This window comes from Procambarus clarkii, chromosome 10, assembly GCF_040958095.1.
Source record: "Procambarus clarkii isolate CNS0578487 chromosome 10, FALCON_Pclarkii_2.0, whole genome shotgun sequence".
Classification (NCBI taxonomy): domain Eukaryota; kingdom Metazoa; phylum Arthropoda; class Malacostraca; order Decapoda; family Cambaridae; genus Procambarus; species Procambarus clarkii.
Genome location: NC_091159.1, coordinates 29460157 through 29473176, shown reverse-complemented (window position 1 = coordinate 29473176; position 13020 = coordinate 29460157). Strand labels below are relative to the sequence as shown.

At 36.2% G+C, this 13020-nt stretch overlaps 1 protein-coding gene across 4 annotated transcripts in view; it reads right to left on the bottom strand.

Moving 5' to 3' along the window:
- Positions 1-13020, bottom strand: part of LOC123745832 (Actin binding protein 1) — a 62490-nt gene that overhangs the window by 17791 nt on the left and 31679 nt on the right. For 2 of the 4 annotated variants that reach the window (XM_069321810.1, XM_069321811.1), the window contains 4 exons: positions 8279-8443; positions 5521-5721; positions 3640-3785; positions 1386-1501 (listed from right to left, as the gene is read on the bottom strand). In XM_069321810.1, coding sequence (XP_069177911.1) covers positions 1386-1501; positions 3640-3785; positions 5521-5721; positions 8279-8443 — 628 coding nt within the window. Of the gene's footprint in view, positions 1-1385; positions 1502-3639; positions 3786-5520; positions 5722-8278; positions 8444-9017; positions 9117-13020 lie in introns of all 4 variants that reach the window. The other 2 variants (XM_069321809.1, XM_069321808.1) reach the window with 2 other exon arrangements.

The following is a 13020-nucleotide window of genomic DNA, read 5'->3' as shown; positions in this document are numbered from 1 at the left end:
CCCTGTTACCTAGCAGTAAACAGGTACCTGGGAGTTTGACAGCTGCTACGGGCTGCTTCCTGGGGATGTGTAACAAAAAGGAGGACTGGTCGAGGACTGGGCCGCTGGGACGTTAAGCCCCGAAATCATCTCAAGATAACCTGTTTTACAGTTATCCCTAATGTATTCCTATACTATTTTTTTTTTGGGGGGGGGGGGTATTTTTCTTGACTTTACTTCAACACATACTGACCTTCAACTTTCACATATTCGAGTATGAATGCCAAGCAATGTTTATTAAAACATACAAGAAAATTAATTAATTAGAACTACCATATTCATTGTCAATATCTACAACCTTCTCTAAAACAGAAATTTTAACTTTGAGACCATAATAATAACTTAAGATTCTGACCGATTCTCACCATTTTTATATATGTGCAAGGTTCTTAGTTCTATAACAATCTCTGTGTCGTTTAGTCATAAAGCCATAATGTTTGGAGTTATAAATTTCTTACGTATAAATTTGGCACATATTTTGATGGCCACATTGAACAAATGTTTTACAGTATACTATACTCTCAAACCATATTTTTATCAAAGACTTCATGAACATTATGTGCCATTCTGAGACAACTGTTAAATTAATAAAATAACAACTGGTACATTTAAAGATTTTTATCACTAATTTAATATTGTGAACTTTTTTCTATTTTTTTGTAATTTTTTTCTTTTCATGGTATGATGTTGATCCATTAGGAAAAATTAGGAGCATTTACCATTTAGATTATTCACAAAAAAAAAAAAAAAAAAAAAAAAAAAAAAGGTGTGTTTGAGGCAGTTTTGGTGCACCATCACCGGGCCCCTTAAAGAACAGGATGTGAGCCCCATGCATCCATGGGAGTTTTTAATCATACACCATACCTAAAACAACCCTGACTGTGGTGTGCACCATGGATGAAACAACCCCAGTTGTGATGCGCAGTTGAAAAGTTATGATAATATTAAACTTTTATACTACAATTCATCAGTGGTTTGAATGATTTTGTGATGGTTTGTTGGGGTAAAAAGTGGTTTTCCCTATTGTGTGAACACTGCCTTTATGAAAAATTTTGATAAAATGTTTGTAGACAAAAACTCAATTTATCATTACACACTATAGCATATCAATGTGTGTGTGGGGATGAGTCATTAGCTGCTCTAGTCTACCTATAAGATTTATGAATACAAAATTGACAAGAAAAGGTTAAGTTTATTGTCAAGTTGACAAGAAAAGTGTTACTCTGCATCACAGTTTTCCCCCACTTATTCTCGTTCATCAAAGGAATTTGGTGTATGTGCCTCTGCTGTGTGTGGACATGCCTGCTTGCAATGCTAAGCATTGGTGAGAATGTTTAGTGACGTACCTCTGCTCTGTGTGGGTGTGACTGGTTGCTGTGGACGATCTGATGAGACTGGAGGCCAGCGAGCAGCTACCCCTCTACTCGGCGCTGAGGGACTATTTTCCTTTCCCTCTTCTCTGCTAAAATAAAAATAATAGTTGAAAATTTTATTTTATATTATATACATATTTTTTGTTGAACAGAACATAAAGTGTTGACAATGATAAACATCAGATTGAAGGTTGACTTTACTGAAGATTTGTCAGCAAGGGTAAATTAAAGACTTCAATAAAGTCTACTCCTAAATTAGTGTTGCATTACATTATGTAACTTTGCAAAATATGACCCCTTTCTCATTCGAAATTTTATTAATACTATTTTGCCCAGCATTATTATTCATGTTTGCATTCTAATTGCCTTTACATATTTGTGGCTTTATATTAGTTATTTATTATTGTACTAGACTTTTCTCTCTCATTCCCATATATAAAATAGAGAATGCAAGCCTTTTATCTTCCTCATGCTCCTCTTTTCACACTGCTGGAGCATCATTACTCCATGTGTGCTAAAAACACAAAAGCTGTTCACTAGGTAAATCCTTCACCTCCCTTCACATTGGCATCTTATACAAAAGGCTTTTACCAAACACTCCTACCACACCATTTTCCAATTCCTACACAAATTTCAAACTTAAAAACCCAGCCATTTATGTAATGAAACACCTCTATTTAGAAGAGGCCTGGTGGTTCCCTGTAGTGATCTCGCAGAGACTGCTTCAATCTATCAAGTTACATCAGCTGCACGAGTCCATTTGGCTAACCAGTGGCCAGAGCCAAAACCTAGCCCCCATCACAAAAGGAACAGCGAGTAAATGACATTCTGCCATTTCACCGGGAAAGCATCCAGAAAGTCAGCCAAACTTTACAGGCAACTGCTAAGTTCACATAACTCAAAAGCCACTAAACTGCCAAATAACTCCTCAAACAATCTATATAAATAAAAGTGTAAATGTTCGTTTTGTTCAAAATCATTAATCTCTAAAAGTTCTTCACCGATTGCTTTGAAATTTTGAAACACCTTTGCATGCAAATACGCGTGCATTTTTATATACCTACTATATAGATGTCAAACCTGTGACAGGTAAAACAATTTTTTTTTTTAACTATTTTTCACGTGAGGGAATGGTGTGGAGGACGAGGGGACATGGATGTGGGGGATGGTGGGGGAGGACAAGGGGACGGGGTAGTGGGAAATGGTGGGGAAAGGGGGGGGGGAGGATAGGGAAGTGAGGGATGGTGGGGAAAGGGAGGGATGGGGGAGTGGGGGATGGTGGGGAGGACGAGGGGACGGGAGAATTGTGGGGGAGGACGAGGGGACAGGGAAATGGTGTGGAGGACAAGGAGGCGGGGGAGTGGGGGATGATAGGGAGGACAAGGGGACGGGGGAGTAGGGAATGGATGAATTATTTGAATTAAAATAAACAAAACAAAACAAACAAATCTAGCTAGAACTCGTCAGTACCGAGTACAGTACTGCTACCGGCCAGCCTGTAATTCAGTCCAGCTTCAGGCATCAGATCAGATCAGGAGCAGAAAAACACCACAATGAACTGACAAATATGGAAGGGAGGGAAATATTGGTACTCTGCCAAAAAGAGGCATTTCACTACATTCAATGTTGGGTTACTGGTGGAGCCCCATAGTGGTTCCCTAGAACCAAATAATCACAGAAAAAAAGAATGGGGGGAACTTACCAGAGGAGGAGAGGCAGCAAGCACTAACCACTGGCTAGGAAACATGACATTAACTAAATACCTGGTTGTAAAACCCCAATCCCAAATATCTGCCCAAGACATATTAAACAACTAAATCACACACCAGAAGATGAAGAGACAACGATGTTTCGGTCCATTCTAGACCAAGTCAATTATGATGGGAGCAAGGGAGGCACAGGCATTAAGGCAAGAGAGGTGAGGAGGAAATTCCTAGAGGAAGGTAAGAGCAAGGCGAAAGGTACGGATGGGATGGGTGCAATAATGGGGTGAAAGAAGGAGATGTCCAAAATTAAGCCACAGGCTCCACTCCTGGTGGTGCCCTTCCGCCAATTCCTTAAAGTTTCAGCTTTGCGACCATACTTTCCCCAGAACCCATAGATGTTGGTTTCCCGGAAGCTGCCCAGAAGTTATTTTTTACACTCCCAAACAAGAGTTAAATAACATTGTTTTATTCCAAGCTGTAACTCAAAGAATTACTAAAATTTATAATTATAAAATTCATACCTCATTGGACTGTTGACAGGTTTGAATTCTTTTAGACGACGTGGAGGTGGACGGTTTTTATCTGTTGCTTGCTTAGAATTACTGATACCAGATTCAAACAAATCTCGTGTAGAATGAGTCCGATGGCCAATGAGAGCTTCTGCTTCCTAACAAGTGAATTAAAAAATTAATTAAATCAATTCTTTGTAATATAAATTGTCATCTTATATATTTTGCACATTAATTTGTTGAATGATGTAACACTTAAAAATATATATACAGGGTCTACCTACACTTTGTGCTTGGCCAGTCATTGTGAACATATAACCCTCCAACTCCACCACAACTTTTCCTAGCAACTCTAAATTTACTTAAATAGAACAAGGCCAAGCTGAAAAACAGCAACTGACTTTATACAGCTTTTTATATTATTCCTTAAATGCAATGAGAATTATGAATTTAATTTACTCTTAAATCAATAGAGAAACTAGTAACTAATATATATTGCTTCATGAATATATTAACTGTTTTGAGCATAACACTTGTAACAAAGCTCATATATACCAATGTGCAAAGTTACAATTAATCACAATAAAAAATAATACCCTCATAAGGTTGCACGCAGAGCCACAAAGATTTTACAGGAAAGAGATGGTTGTGGGTTGACTGCATCTATCTGGACCTAAACAAGGCTATCGACAGAATTCCATATACAGAGTTTGTTCTGGAAACTGTAGCATATTGGAGGAGTGACAGGAAGGCTTTTAACATGGATGAAAAATTTTCTAACTGGCAGAAAAATGAAGGCAGTAATCAGAGGCAATGTATCGGACTGGAGAAATGTCACGAGTCACTGACAGAAATGTCACTGAACCCTGCACCACAGGGTTCAGTTCTTGCACAGGTAATGTTCATTGTCTAAATGACCTACCAAATGGAATTCAGAATTATATGAACATGTTTGCTGATGATGCTAAGATACTAGAGAAGATGAGAAATTTAAATGATTGTCATGCCCTTCAAGAAGACCTGGACAAAGTAAGTGTGTGGAGCACCACTTGGCAAATGGAATTTAATGTGAATTATTGCCATGTTATGGAATGTGGGATAGGAGGACATAGACCACACAACCTGAAATTATGTGAAAAATTATGTGAAAAAAATTATGATAAAGAAGGGATCTGGGGGATGTTCTAGATAAAAAAATATCACCTGAGGACTACATAAAGAACATCATGCCAGGAGCCTTTGCTACACTTTCCAATTTCAGAATTGCTTTTAAATACATGGATGGTGAAATAATAAAGAAATTGTTCACGACTTTTGTTGTGCAGCAGTTGTATGGTGCCCATATCCTAAGAAAAACATCAACAAACTGGAAAAGGTGCAAAGACATGCAACTAAATGGCTCCCGGAACTAAAAAACAAGAGATATGAAGAGAGGTTAGAGGCATTAAATCTGCCAAAACTAGAAGATATAAGAAAAGAGGTGATATGATCATTACGTACAAAATAGTAACAGAAATCGACAAAATTGACAGGGAAGAATTTCTGAGACCTAGAACTTTACAAACACAAGGTCACAGATTTAAACTAAGCAAAGCTGCCGAGAAATATAAAACAATTAATTTTCGCAAACAGAGTGGTAGTCGGTTGGAACAAGTTAGGCGAGATGGTGGGGGGGGGGGGGATGTCAAAACTGTCAGTAGTAATATGACAGAGTGAGAAGATGGGACACCATGAACGTAGCTCTCATCCCTGTAACTGCAATTAGGCAATTACACTTTGGTATTTTTACCCAAGTAATTACCTTTCTCCTTTTACACTACATATCGTTTAAAATAAATATCCTCTCCTTGTGAACACATACTGTACTTAATTTTAGCACAATCAGTTACCAACTTTTTTCCGCTCCAAACGCATCATCTCGGCACGCCTGGCTCGCTCAGCTTCATCATTATGCTGACTCTCAAGTTCCTGTTGCCATTTACTGTCCTGCCGAGCAGCAACACGATGGGCTGCTTCATCTTCAGCTTTCCTCTCGGCAATAATGCGCGCATTTCTTTCTTTGGTTAATTGTTCACGATGTTGAGCATCAATGATCTGAAAATGGTACATATATATATATAGTGACTAAATTACCCAATAATAGTTGAATAATTTTTTTAATATTTCTTTTAAAAACACTTATTACGAAGTAATTGTACTGTAATATGTAGTTACACAACATTAGGTTTTGTGACTAACATCAATCCTCTCTCAATTTTAATTTAAGCACTACGAGTCAAGGAAATTTGTGCATTCCAGATAATTTATATACAAATTTTTATTGATATCTAATTGGAGAAATAACAGAATATTGCATGAATTATTATTGATCTTTAATATTTGGAGAAGTTGTGATTTTAGCCAATAACATTATACAAGAACCAACTTCAATAGAAGCAAACAAAAATTGTAGCATGAAAGGTAATAGGCAAGGAAGAAGAGTGGGAAAAGGAGAGCAGTAGCAATAAGCTAGCAGAAAATTAAAGACACCCCCCTCACAGTGTTCAAAAGGGAGAGAGAGAACTTGATAAGCACCTCCTAAGGATACCTGATCAACCATCATACATCAGACTGCGAGAAGCCGTGTCCAACAGCCTGGTTGACCAGTCCATCAACGAGGAGGCCTGATTGAACACCAAGCCGTGGGGATGCTAAGCCCCTAAATCATCTCAAAGTAACCTCAAGGTAATCAGTAGCAGGAAAGGAGAAGGAAGAGAATGATGACAAAAGAGAGAGGTGGATAAGGAGAGAATGATTAATGAAAGGCAAGACAAGAACTGAGAAAAGGAAGAAGGAAGATTCAGAGAAAATAAGAGGAGACAATGGCAGATGAGAGGACCCGGAAAGAACAGACAATACAAGGCCCTTGTAATCTGTATGTTTATTTGCTGAGACAGCCAGAACCAAACTATGGTCCCTGAAAAGGCTACAGATAAGATCAGGATACAAAAATTAAAAGCTATCTGCCTTTGATGATGCTACCACAGAACTTGGAAAGATGCAGGAACCCCTCAATTTTTTGTAGCCGACATACGAGAAGTAAGGGCGCAACATCAGAACAGGTAAACTTTTGGTTTTACATATGAATATGTTCCTTGCCATCTTGGGTAAAGGCAAACTGTCCCTTCATTTTCATTTTTTTATCCTTAGGAAAAAGAGCTTCTGTTCCAGGACAATGAAGTTTGCTAAAATAAATAATACAAATATTATCTGTACTGTACTGAGGGATAATCTTTACTAACAATACACTGTCAAGTCCAAACTACTTCGCTGACTTCAGTACATCCACTATTTTATTTTGAGTCTAACACTGACCAAGACCAAGATTACAATTGGCCTTGCCATACAGGCTCGCTGACCTGGAAACACTAAATCTCTAACTAGCACCGATTGAATGCTTGCATAGCTACTGTACAAGATAAAATCGTAGAATATATGAAAAATCACCATTTGATGGATCCCATCAGTAACTTTACTTGGATTAAAGAAATCATATGATGCTCTCCATGCAGTAATTTAAGGGTTTTTGTGTATTGTTAATAAAATTTAAATGTTACAGTATAAAATACTGTACTCACAATTTTTATTAAATAAAATTTTGGTCTAGCAATTTAATGTTAACATCTTGGCTTTTCACAAGAACCTCAACCAAATTTTATTACGATCAAACCAAATTGACCAAATTATGAAAACAAAAATTGGCTGCAATATAATATTTTACTTGTTACAGAGTTTTGCTGGTACTACTGTATTGCAATACAGGTGATTTCACAATAACAATTTGTTTAATAAAAAAAATGAAAGATTAATCTTACCATATTTACAAAGACGAACTTACATGATTGATTAGCAATTGGATCAACCCATCCTCTTACAAATTACGTCCCTTTTTGCTCGTGTGCACACTCCGGCTAAAAATCGACTAAATTCAAAATGGAATCGGCTCGCGAAAGTGACGTACTGTCCAGTTTTCTGTTTTGGGTCATATGGCTTAGGTTTCATGACGTTTTGAAACCTTAGGAGAACTTTCTGCCCTTTCAAACCTACCAGAGGACCCTTAACTTGCTGTATTGGAAAAATAAATTCCAAAATTTAATTGGAAAATAAATTTTCATTTTGAATTACAGTACCTCGATATTTGTGAAAAGCGACGTAATTTGTAAGAGGATGGGTTGTTTGGATGGGCATTATTTTTTAACATACTCTACCTCTCCTATAGGTACTTCTACCTCAGAGGTAGAGCAGCTACCTCTCCTTCTCTTGTAACATCCTGGCTGATGCCTCCAGTGAAAAGGGAAAGAGGAAAATTGGGTAATAGATATTTAAGTACCTGAAGACATTTGCCCATGAATGAAGTGATGAAAGGAATACATTAAGTGAAAACAAAAATTTAATGAAGAAAAGAGAAGATAAGAGAAATGGTCTGGAATTGGATAAGCAACAGCAAAACAATAATTGGAACATGAAGGAGGCAGAGAAAGAAAAATACAAAATAAATGCAGGCTAAAAAGCCAATGAAGTAAGTAGGAGTAGTGAGAGTCATGTCACTCATATGGAAGATGTTTATCAACTCATTACAGCACTGTAAATATGGCCTCTATTGCTTCATTACCTCTCGCTGTTTACGTTCATTTTCAAGCTTTTTTAATTCTTCTTCCTTTAGGCGCTGTTCTTCAGTTTTTCTCCTCTTCTCCTCTGCTTCTTGTTCCTCCCAAAATTTATTGCGAGACTTTGAATCTATCTCGGCAAGAGGATTTGTGCGCTTGTAATTAGTACCCTGTAAATTAAGTCAAATTGTCAATAGTCGACATATCCTTAGGATGGCAAAGAAAACCATAAAGGTAAATGTAATTTATAATTTGTAATTTTTAAGGTTTATATTGGACAAGTTAAAAAAAAAAACTGAGCTAAATATTTACTTAGTACTGTATATGTAACTACAATCTACTGATGAATTACATATTACAGAGCAGCTAATGAGTGACAAAAATATCAGTATAAATAAAAACAATAAGTACATTTATCAGCTTATAACAGTGTTCCAAACATTGAAGAATACTTAACAGGATAAAAAACTTAAACACAAAGTAATTTGACTTGGCATTATAAAAAAATTTAAAATAAAAGTTTAAAAAAGTGAACTACAGTTATGCATAATTTTCAAACAAAAGAATGACATATTGTACAGTACAAATATTAAATTTGTGAGGTGAAAAACATAAACACTGTAAAACTTCACAGACAAACAAAAATTAGGAAAGCACTTCAGGTTTAATGGAAGTTATAATCAAGTCATGAGAGAAAAAAACAAGTCAGTTGAGATAAAATAAGAGGTTATTGGCATAACTTACCATTTCAGATTTCAATTTGGGTTTAGGCTTTTTAGAGGGAAAAATTGGGGGGCCATCACCAGAAGCTACAGCAGCACCACTAGCACCACTAGGCATCGGCTACAACACAGACAGCAAGCTTAGAGACTTTGGGTGCTGGGGCATACACCAACGTTAAATTGGAAAGGATCAAACAGGAACATGAAGGATGAGGGAGGTCAGGGAAGGACAGGAAAGGAAAAGGATGGAAGTGGTTAAGGAATATAGGTTAAGGCCACACACTGTTAGATGAAGATGCTGAGATCATGGCTGCTGCTATGTGCTACACCACACAAATATTGATGCATATGGGATCCTCCAGCATTTCAGACACCAGAGGGGAATAGGAAAATTAATGTGTGGCCTGGGAATTTGTTAGGATGAAAAATTATGCTATTTAACACCAAGACATACAGCCAGCTTAAGAATCCAGTGCCATATTAAGCTCTAATAATATCAATTAACATTTAAAAAAACCCACAAGATATACAAAAGGTTACTGAATATTACATCCATCAGTACACTTGCATTACAACTCAAACCAGTTCTAACTTGACTTGAATCTTTTGCTGCTCAGCCACCCAAATATCACACAGTCTTTAACTACTAGTGCCAAATACATTCACTTTACCTCCAGTGCATTTAAAGATTTATTGCACTGTTCACATGACAAAACACAATCATATTGATTACCTTGAAAACTTAATAGAAAATTTGCAATCATCATCATCACTGTATTATGGAAATTTTCCCACTATAATATGGGACCAGTAACCTAGGACATACTACTGTACACGCTAAATCAGTCTTTACCAAATTCATATCCTTGTTTGCACATGAATTCTTCCAACAAGCTCATCAACAGCACATAACTGTATTTTCCCTCCACACACTAATCAACTTCCACCAAACCAAGCCCCTAATAAACTTTCATTCCTTGTTTAATTAATACCCAAAATTCATACATACATTTCACAGAATCTTTCTGTAAATATTTAGCTTCCATTTATAAATAACTGCATCTTTCCAAGTATTCTGTAGCACTACAAAACAATAAGTTCAGTAACCTTTGACTAAGTATTACAATGACTACCAAGCTAGTCACACCAATATTATTACCTTACTGTACAAAAAATTGATTTAAAAATTTGTTTCACTTTGTCCACAAAAATGTTTTAATAGCCACAATTAAAAAACAGCTAAGGATACATTAATAAGTTATGTGGCATTGGATTCTTTAAAAGATCTCACAAGAGATCATTCACAATTAGCCCACAATAATAAATTAACAGGCACTTCAATATTCTCATTTTAATATACTGTATGTATCTTGAAAACATAAAACTTGCTGACAAATGCTTTTGATAATTGAAATTTAAGTGCATTAATAACTATTCAAGTGTAACCAAGTCTAATGCACGAAAAAAAAAAAAGGGGAAAAGAAAAATAGTGAAGATGTCTGCAATGTGCACGGTTATACACCTACGTGATGTAGGATATTAGTACTGGCAACTCCCATGTTCAGCGTGTCATATCAACATGCAGTCTAGCAGGAGTTCAATATCCCAGTGAAATGTTAATGCAGATGAGGCTTAAAATAGGGGTTAGCATACCATTTCCCCTGAATGTGAAGAATGTGCAAATGTTAGAATTCTGCATATGCCAATCTTTAAATTTTCCACTTACTGTCTTATAAATTCAAGGACAAAAATCATTAATCTAAATGTTATTTAACAATGTCAGTTAGTGGTTGTACCACAAAACAAATCTGTCATATTAAATTAGATTTTGGGAAAACTCACCATAATGTGCCAAGAGTGGTACAGTATTGGCATAACAGAATAAGTATGTCGAGATGCATTCCTATTTAATGCTTGTCTACAAAACATATTCATGAATAGAGCTTCCAAACCTCTGTACATTCTGTTACAACATATACAAAAACAATTACGACTTTTAGCAAAGAGGAAAAGTTATCAGCAAACGCTATCTCCACATCATTGGAATTAACCCATTATGTATAAATTAATATACATTACCCAAAGTACGAGAAAATATATTTATTATAGAAGCTAGTTCCATAGTCAAATATATGACAGCAAAAAGTAATAATAATGATCATATTAAGTGCTTGAAAAGTCAATATTTTCAGAGGATACTATAAGGAACTGAGCTATAACAAGAATAAAGCATAGAGGGATGAAACTTCACATAACTATCGAGAATGACTAATTTTTGGTTATTAACGAATACAAGTTAGCGAGATTCACTCTAGAATAATTCTGGCCAAATGTTCTTTCAAAGTGCCTGCCCAATTTAATTTATTTTTATGAACATCAAAACAAAAATACTTTAAAATTAATAATATTTCTTTTGCACTTTGAAAATACTTTTACTTCCTTTCGTAACTTAGAAAACCCGCAGAAAGTTAGAAGAAAACAACGAGATGGTTGATGCATCTCACATATTGAAAGTACACTATAAAGAACTAGCTGTATCTAATGTGCTAAACTTAAGATATGGTAATGTCAAGATGCACGAAATGGTAATGCAATGCCAAAAGTATGACATAAGAGTTACGGGTTCATGAAAGGAAATGCTTTCCAATATATCGGTCACTACAATATTATTATGATTATTATACTGTAATGTGTAAATAAAAGACTAAGATAAAACAGTATCAGAGAAAGAACAGATATAAATACCTGCAGTAACAGAATAACCTACTGTAGCCACCAAAACTTCACCTCAACCCTTCTCCATCTCCCTTTCATACTCTCACCCCTTCTACTGTATTCCCCTTCTCTCCCTTCCATGCTCGCTTCATTTCAAGCACAACCCCCCTCCTTCACCCTTCTTACTCTTTCCTCATGCCTTGTCAGATACCTTCCTATCTACTCTCATCCCATATCCTGCCACCCACTTCTCCCTTTCACATCCTCACTCCTCTTACCCTTCCTTGTCACTACCTTACCCTCATCTTTTCTCTTGCTTTTCTCATTTCCCTCCCTCACCTTACCACATTCATGCTCCCACTCTACTCCTCCATTCTTTTTTCCTCACCCTCTTGCCAGTCACATTTTTATTTCCTGTCTAATATCCTATCCCCTACCATGCCCCCCCCTCTTTCTCTCTCTCTCCCCTCCCTCCCCCGTCTCTCTCTCTCTCTCTTTCCCCCTCCCCCGTCTCTCTCTCTCTCTCTCTCTCTCTCAATTTACAAGCAACAATTCACACATGCTTACTGCACAAATCTTCAGAAAGCATAAACTGGACATATTTATGTCCACATATATAATCTTCAGAGAATGTTAATAACACAATTAAAAATTATGTTAAAACAGTTATTAGTAACAAAACAAATAGAAAAATAAATACACAACTTCAGTTAATCAAATGGTAAAATGTTATGATTTATAATGCAGTACAATGAAACAATATTATGCCTTGATCATTGTTGCCTTTATCACAAGCACAATGGTTTTAATTGTTATGTAAATGATTCGCTACCTTTCCTCTCAAATATAATGCAGTATTAAAAAAAATTGAGATTGTTTTGATTATCTAATATTTTATATGTTACCTAATTTAATTTTTTTAACTGAAGTCAGATGCTATCTATCTATACAAAACACTGCAAACCTGGAGACTATTACTATGCAGTAGCCACCATAATCAACTCTCAACCTGGGTTCAATCCTCAGACAGGATGATATGCTTGAGCATGTTTCCTTACACCTTATGCTTCTGTTCACAAGGAAGTCAATAGGTACCTGGGAGTTACAAAACTATTGTGGGGTTGCATCCTGGGGAATTTCAGTCACATTCATTCATTTAAGGCGACCCAGACAAAGTTAACAGGTTTCCTGTCTTTACCAATAGGAATTAACTGCTTCCTGGGTTTTATAACAACTAGGCCCAATGTTATTAAAGTGTTAAAAAAAAAAAAAAAAAAAAAAAAAATTGGTTGAATGCAACAGTTTGGGTG